Consider the following 7,464-nt stretch of genomic DNA (forward strand, 5'->3'; position numbering starts at 1 on the left):
GCGCGGGGGGGGGGGGGGGACAAACCAAAGGAATATAGAAGAAAAAAAGGGGAGAGCAAATGCTGTATTTATACATAGTCCTGCAATGTATGTATATATATATACTGAATCCGCAAATAGTGGCTTTTCCTAAAAAAATGTAAATAAAATATAACGGCACCAAAAAATATGCACCCCAAAAGAATTGTTATACATTTGTCCAACTTAATCCTTCAAGATTGGGTTAGATTCATGAAGAAAGCTTCATCGCAATCGATCGTAACAACATTAATGAGTGGACCATGCCTCTCCGTTCTAAAGTTTAGCGGCTAAATTAAAATCTAGGCATTTCTTGAGGATTTTTTTTTAATAATTGGAGGGAGAGCAAAGGGGAATCAGCGTATAGGAAAACATTGTATTCGGGAAACTTGATGGGCTTCGGGGACAGAAGCCGGCCCAACCTGGTAGATAAACACTCGAATTGGGCTCTTACCTCACTGTTTGATGAGCCCATTAGATTTGCGTTAGATTAACGGAAGCGTGGATATCATTATTTAGCTGTGTTAGTTACACCCGTTACCTGTACTAAAGGTCAAATATATATATATATATTAAAAATATCACATAATGCCAGGGAAATATACTCTCGTTTTTTTTCCAAGTAGTAGTAGAACGTACAAAGAGGGTCAAAATTAACAAAGGTTTCGAGAGCAAAGAATATTGAAAATGATGAAATTGGAGAAGAAAATGAAATGACAAAACACAAGTGGCATCCCACAATGTGAAAGACGGACCGTTGGGGCAAAGAGCACGACACAATACGCCATGACAGAACCCAATTCATTCACACCCCACAACTCCACTTGAAGACGTGCCGTCTTTTTTCATATATATATATATATTATGATTAAAATACAAAGATACGAGTTATGACGTTGACATACGAACCTTCTCCGAAACTCACCATCTTCAGACAGATAACAAAATCCTCACTCTCTCTCTCTAATCCTTCTGTCTTTTTGTATTTGCAAGGATACGTCTATTTCACGAATGATCTTATATATATATATATACACATATATGTATATACATAAATGATATCTGAACCTTCCGAGAAACAACCTAAGAATCAGGTGCTTTCTTCCACACATGGTCCGATGCTCTCTCTCGACAATCTCAACCCTTCGTTTCCCCCCCATGTGATCACATCCTCTGCTTAAACGCCTCTTCCCCTTTTGCCAGTGAACGCCCGTGACATCTACATCATTAAGCAAGCAACCGATACGGCACTCCCACTTACCCTATATATACACAAAGTGCCTCTTCCCCATCTTCCACAGCTTCCATGTCACGCCTTTTGCATAAACTCGAAATGGATCACGAGAAAACAATCCCGCATCAAACAGAAGAGACCACCAGCTCGAAAACCGAGGCTGAGGCAGGGGATGAGTACGAGGACATGTTACCGTTGATGGCGGAGAAGATGGAAGTGGAGGACTTTGTGTCGGAACTATGCAAGGGGTTTAAGCTGCTAGCTGATCCAGACAGAGACCTGATAACGCCCCACAGCCTGAGGCTAAACTCTGGGATACTGGGCATCCAAGGGATGAGCTTGGATGACGCCGAGGCCATGGTCAGAGAAGGAGACATCGACGGAGACGGAGCTCTCAACCAGACCGAATTCTGCATTCTCATGGTGAGACTGAGCCCTGGTATGATGGATGATGCCGAGGCTTGGCTCGAGAAAGCAATCAGCCAAGAACTCAACCACTTTCCCCTCTCTTGATCGAAAGCCCTTCTTCTCTATATAATATATATCCGGAGATTTTATGTAACTCACCATCCATCTACTCTTTATGTATCCTTCCTTACATAAACTGTTTCAAAGCCCCATGTCTCACTTCTCTCTCCGCTTTCAGTCTCTGGTGAAATCTTAAAAGTCCTGAAAAACAAATTATCAGACATGAAAGATATCTAAACTTCAATTTCTTGAATAACAAAAGACGAGACAAAACATTCCACAAACGGGATCAAAGTCATGAACACAGGTCAACTTTCGCACATGCGAGGTTTTTGTTTTTGCTCCTCAGAGCAGACAACAGACAAACCCAAGTACTATTCTACACTCTAGTACTGAAAACCACCATTACGGAACATCCTATAAAGATGCTGCTTTTCATTCTCCATCCGTAGTGTTCAGGCTCTCCCTCTTTGAACAGGCGATCGGCTGTTAGACACGAAAAAGTTAAGATTACTTCAAAGTAGAAAAACAAAGTAAAACCAACATTAACAAACAGTCGACAAGGAAAGGAAACCAATATTAGTACCTCCGGTATCGGTCATAACCAGGGCTCCTGGGCCTACCGTAGTCTGGACTCCTACGTCTTTCATAGCCAGGATCCTTGTACCTGTCGTATACTGGACTGCGTGGACGGCCGTAATCAGGACTAGGACGCCTCCTATACACAGGGCTAGGAGACCTCCCATAGCCAGCCCCTCTTCCTGGGCTACCTCCTCCATACTTATCATCTCTTTCGTCATCATCCCTTAATGCATACTCTACAGACACAACCCTGTCCTGCAATTTGCTGCCAGAGGCATGACACAAATAGGCAACGGAAAGTGGCTAGTCAATAACTATTTTCTTGCGGTGTGCCTCTGTATCAGACAAAAGATTCAAGAAACCGGGTTTACCTCCTCTGTGTACCTTCGAGGGCCTTGGTAGCATCTTCCTGTGTTGCAAACTGAACAAATGCAAAATTGCGTCTTATACGTACATTCGTGACTTTCCCATAAGGCTCAAAATGCCTCTCAATGTCGCGTTCCCTTGTGCGAACGGGATCAAAGTTGATGACAAACAGTGTCTTAGTAGGCCTCTGATTTACGGCTGCCCTGCCATCACGAGGCCTTCCACGTTCACCCTGATATCCAAAAGAAACTTATTTAGAGCTTTTCCAATATATTCAAGGAGTAGGATCTATTTGAACTAATCCAAAAGCTTCAAGAAATTTACAGAAACAGATACCTTGGCCCATTCAACGGATAACCTACGCCTCTCGTATCCAAAAGGGGTATTGTCAAGGCCACGAATGGCATCTTCACCATCACGTTCATCCTCAAAATAGACGAAAGCATATCCTGCAAAATAATAATGCAAGATAATAATGGAAGAGCAAAGGATGATATAATCTGTTACAGTGTATAAAACTTGCTAAGCAGGGGATTAGATCCAGTAAAATTTCGTTTCTCCTACAAAAGAACTAAATAAATATACAACACCTGCATATATGTGAAGGCTGGTGTACATAAGATGTAGAGATGTTCCATGGTGTAGAAAATCAAGATGGTAGAGCGTATGAAAGCTAAAAAATCCAAGTTTTGTTCTGAATGATTGCTAGGTACGCTTGAACATTCTCAGAGAAGTTCAAATATGGAAGGCATGATGAAACAAGGCATGGAATGATGGTCTCAAACAGATCCCCATCTGATCAGTGATGATGGTATACATGACAAATTCCAAGGTATCCCTAGAATCAGCGCGCAACATGATAATTTTCTCAGGCAGTGATGAAAGGGCAGAGTTATGGCAGGCAGTGACATTGATGACAGATGTAGAGTGATGAAAGAGCAGAGATATGGCAGGCAGTGACATTGATGACAGATGTAGAGTGATGAAAGGGCAGAGTTATGGCAGGCAGTGACATTGATGACAGATGCAGTGATGAAAGGGCAGAGTTATGGCAAAAGGCAGGAAAAGAAACTCATATTCCTTTGTAGGAGGTTCCTGCGACCAAATAAAATCTTAACACAGGTATCCTCTTTCGCATAAACCCCACAAAATGCCACTCTTTTCTTCTAAAGCAATAAACGTCTATGATTCCAAAAGCAAATTATGATTCAGAGACAGAAGTATCAGACAGACTGTAAATCATACCCCGAATGCAGTTAAGTTTTCATAATACGCTATCAAGACCATTAAGAATGACCAAACCGAAACCACCGATCAGCAAATCAGGCAAATATTGTCAAATTGCAACAGTGATAAGAAATTTACACAATACCCGACAGAAATTCCCAACATAACCCAATATAAGTTTCCTAATACCTACATTTCTCATGTTACCACTCAATATCGCTCAGCAAAATGTAGTAAACCCTTGTTAACAACAACACCGAAGAGAAGGTACCAGAAACACTAGAGAGACATAAACCCAGTACTTACCAGATTTCATGTCCACTCGCTCCACTCTTCCGTACTTGCTAAACAAGCGCTCCAGCTCCGACTGGCGAGTATCATACTCGAAGTTTCCGACAAACACTGGCCTCATTCTTACAGAAATCTCAGAACTGCATACAAAACAGCACCAACGAAAAAATTAACCTAAATCAGAACCTCTAACGCGAAGAGCAAGAGTAAGTATCCCAGAGACTTGAAATAAAGGAGTTGAGCAAGAACGAGCGGGAAAGTTTTACCTCGAACGAAGTATCAGACTCGCGGAGAAGACGAGAAAGAAACCCTAGACGACGCTCGGAAGAGAAGACAAGGGTCAGTTTCGGGAATTTTCTCCGCTCTTTATAGAAAAAAACGTAGGAATGAAAGCGTGTCACTGACGCTGTCTCGATGACCGTCCGATGATCAGGGGCAACTTAGGAATACAACAATTTATATCTAATGGGCCAACAATTAAATGGGCCTTTATTGGGCCTGTTAAAGTACGTTTATCAGGATACTTCAAGAACACACGTCTGGCCTGTTAAATTAAATGGGCCTTTCTTATTGATAACTAATGCCTAATTCGTTACACTTCACTGCAAGAAAATCCAACACATTCAAGATCGACAATAAGGAATAATCTTTGTTTTTATATATCCAAGAAATTTACTGTAACCTACAAATTCTGCGGAAAAAAAAATTAAAGGAAGGGGGAAAAAGCTTTGACGACTTATAAACCACTGTACATTAGACGCATTCATCCAATCACAACACGCCACGTAGTCAAATTGACTTTCAAAACTTAATCCTCAGCCGTCCATGATCTAAGGCGCCAGATCGAACGACTGAGATTTTCTGCTGCTTTTGATTCTCAAAAGCCCGTACAGTTTCCTGAACTCCTTCACCGCCGGTGAACCTCCGCCGCCGCACAACAGCCCACTCGTTTCTCCAAGTTCCTCCGCCGTTGGAGAACTCGAGCCGTTATCGAGAAACAACCGCCGTCCCATAGCCATTATCCCCCTCCGATCACCGTCCGTCTGGAGCGCACTTATCACGGCCTTCACCGCTCGGCTCGGTGAGTTCCGGTTAGCGATCATGAGCTCCGAGATCTCCGCCGGACTCAGTGACGATCCGTTCTGGAAAATCTCTTCCACCTGTGGGAAAAGCTTGTGATCCTTCACGCCCAGGTAGTTGCTCGCCAGCGTCTTGAACGCCGTGAAATCGCACAGCGGGAAGTGGATGTGGACGTCGACCCGACCTGGCCGCAGCACCGCCGGATCGATCTGGTCCTTCCCGGTCATCGTGAACACCATGATTCGCTCGTCGGCGGCGCACGAGTTGAGGATTCCGTCGGTGAAGTTCAAAATCCCAGATAAGCTCAGAGCCGTTGATTTCGCCGAGAGGAACCGATCGAGGTCCTCGACCACGATCACGGATCTGCTCGTGGTCTGTAACAGAAGCATCTTGAGATCCGAGTCGTCCTTCACTCTCGAGAGATCGATATCGTAGACATCGTAGTTGAGAAAATTCGCCATCGCCGCGACGAAGCTCGATTTTCCGGTTCCGGAGGGGCCGTAGAGAAGGTAGCTCCGTTTCCAGACGCGGCCGAGTCGGTTGTAATACTGCTTCGCCTTCAGGAACGATTCCAGATCGGATTTCACCTTGTTCTTCAGATCCGCTTCCATGGCGATATTGTCGAAGGTGCAGGGATGCGTGAACGGAGCAGATTTCCACCGTCCGTTCTTCTTCGTCGTCGCATCGTCGTTGCCGGCGGTTCCAACGTTCATGAACAGCTTCAGCTCCCTGTTCCTCTGCTCAAGCTCATCCGACACTGTATGTATATGCTGGAGATACGGTCGGAGAATTCTCCGTTTATCGGCCCTCCGAATCTTCAACACGAAATTCCTCGTTCCGTCGTCGTCTTCTCCGTTAATCCAACAAACTCTGGCCCCGAGAAACTCATCGTCGATGATCTGGTTACGATCGAAACGAAGAACAATCTCGTTGGATTTTTTCCCGGTGAAGAGATTCGTGAAATCAGAATCCTCCATAGAAACGAGAGAATTCAAGTAAGCACAAACTTTCCGGTAAAACTGATTCTCCTGCATGTTCTCGTTGAACTCCGGGACCTTGTAGAACTGGGAGACGTGAAACAAATCAACGATCCTTCTCCGCCACTTCTTCACCATGAAAATCAATCCAGTTTTAAACAAAACAACCCTAACTAAGAACAGAAGAACCCCCACGAGCAGCAACAAGAGAACCGAATCCCACAGGATCCCCATGGAGAAATTTTCCCGGAAAATCCCGATTCGAAATCTTCCTAAAATCTGCCGATAAACGGATATATACACACTGGGAAGGAAGAAAATTTTCGATGAAATCAAGAATTTCGGAGGGATGTTTGACGAGAGAGAGAGAATATTTATATATGCGGAGACTGAGAATTTTGACGGAGAGAAAGCAGAGTTGGGAGAGGAGAGTCCAAATAAGAACGCTAACGAGGAGCCCAAAAAGCCACGCAATTTTTTTATAAAATAAAAATTTAAAGAACTCGTGGCATCGACCGGCGAGGGCAAAATAGTAATAACACACATGAGTTTTACCGCGGGATTTGTTTGAAAGTGAAACCGCTCGTGCCAACGGGAAGATCTGAACTATAGATTTTGTTAGATACAGAATCTGAAACGATGCTGCAGATTCAGTTTAACTATCCATGCTAAAATTACGATTTTGCCATCCTAATCACCCGGCGAATCTTATTATGTTAACATCCACCAGAGATATCTGCATCATTTTATTTTCATAATTTGTGTTTTTTTTTTCTTATTCAGAGTTACGTACCAAATAAATGGTTACATTCATTTTCAGCTCATAAGTCAACTTGCTGGCCACAATTAAATATATGAATCTCCCCATTAGCTCGAATTCTTTATTTCTTTCACTCGAATATTCCGAATATTAAAAGCCCCGATAACAGGAGTTTCGAGCTAATCCACTTGTCCGTCCTACGATGACAGAACATATTTTCGTTAGTTAAAGGGATAATTCCATTTAAAACCCTGTACTTTTCTTTCGTCGCAATTTAAACCCTATACTTTTTTTTGATCCAAAAAAACATTGTACTTTTAAAAATTGGCAATTAAAACTCTATACTTTTAAAAATTGGCAAATAAAATCCTGAACGAAAAAATATATTATTTAATGCTGACATGGCATCCTAGTCATCTGTCACATCATCAATCCCTAATATTTAATAATATTAATTAATA

At 42.8% G+C, this 7,464-nt stretch overlaps 3 protein-coding genes across 4 annotated transcripts; 1 reads left to right on the forward strand and 2 right to left on the reverse strand.

Moving 5' to 3' along the window:
• The first annotated feature begins 1,080 nt into the window (after positions 1 to 1,080).
• On the forward strand, positions 1,081 to 1,879 carry LOC104817384 (calcium-binding protein KIC). The gene has a single exon (XM_010546559.2). It carries the CDS (start codon positions 1,325 to 1,327, stop codon positions 1,763 to 1,765), a length of 441 nt encoding a protein of 146 aa, XP_010544861.1. The 5' UTR covers positions 1,081 to 1,324; the 3' UTR covers positions 1,766 to 1,879.
• Positions 1,880 to 1,950: 71 nt separating this feature from the next.
• Positions 1,951 to 4,563, reverse strand: LOC104817385 (serine/arginine-rich splicing factor RS31). Of its 2 annotated transcripts, none has more exons than XM_010546560.1 (6): positions 4,453 to 4,563; positions 4,202 to 4,326; positions 3,005 to 3,117; positions 2,674 to 2,900; positions 2,307 to 2,567; positions 1,951 to 2,206 (listed from the first exon to the last, which is right to left on the reverse strand). In XM_010546560.1, exons 2-6 carry the CDS (start codon positions 4,305 to 4,307, stop codon positions 2,176 to 2,178), a joined length of 738 nt encoding a protein of 245 aa, XP_010544862.1. In that variant the 5' UTR covers positions 4,308 to 4,326; positions 4,453 to 4,563; the 3' UTR covers positions 1,951 to 2,175. The 2 variants fall into 2 exon arrangements, with proteins under 2 accessions (XP_010544862.1, XP_010544863.1); XM_010546561.1 differs by lacking the exon at positions 4,453 to 4,563 and adding an exon at positions 3,259 to 3,763 and having other exon boundaries at positions 4,202 to 4,290.
• A 259-nt stretch (positions 4,564 to 4,822) lies between these two features.
• LOC104817386 (AAA-ATPase At2g46620) lies at positions 4,823 to 6,669 on the reverse strand. The gene has a single exon (XM_010546563.2). The coding sequence runs from the start codon at positions 6,475 to 6,477 to the stop codon at positions 5,017 to 5,019; it is 1,461 nt and encodes a 486-aa protein (XP_010544865.1). The 5' UTR covers positions 6,478 to 6,669; the 3' UTR covers positions 4,823 to 5,016.
• Between the last annotated feature and the right edge of the window lie 795 nt (positions 6,670 to 7,464).

The sequence above is a fragment of the Tarenaya hassleriana genome, unplaced genomic scaffold (assembly GCF_000463585.1).
Source record: "Tarenaya hassleriana unplaced genomic scaffold, ASM46358v1 Cleome27, whole genome shotgun sequence".
In the NCBI taxonomy this organism is placed as follows: domain Eukaryota; kingdom Viridiplantae; phylum Streptophyta; class Magnoliopsida; order Brassicales; family Cleomaceae; genus Tarenaya; species Tarenaya hassleriana.

Bases quoted from the DNA above. Each gene is read 5' to 3' on its own strand.
- LOC104817384 (XM_010546559.2), top strand. From the start codon at position 1,325: ATGTCACGCCTTTTGCATAAACTCGAAATGGATCACGAGAAAACAATC.
- LOC104817385 (XM_010546560.1), bottom strand. From the start codon at position 4,307: ATGAGGCCAGTGTTTGTCGGAAACTTCGAGTATGATACTCGCCAGTCG. The intron at 2,568-2,673 runs GTAAACCCGGTT...TGCCTCTGGCAG, and splicing joins CTCGAAGGTACACAGAGGAG to CAAATTGCAGGACAGGGTTG. The intron at 2,207-2,306 runs GTACTAATATTG...CGTGTCTAACAG, and splicing joins GGTTATGACCGATACCGGAG to CCGATCGCCTGTTCAAAGAG.
- LOC104817386 (XM_010546563.2), bottom strand. From the start codon at position 6,477: ATGGGGATCCTGTGGGATTCGGTTCTCTTGTTGCTGCTCGTGGGGGTT.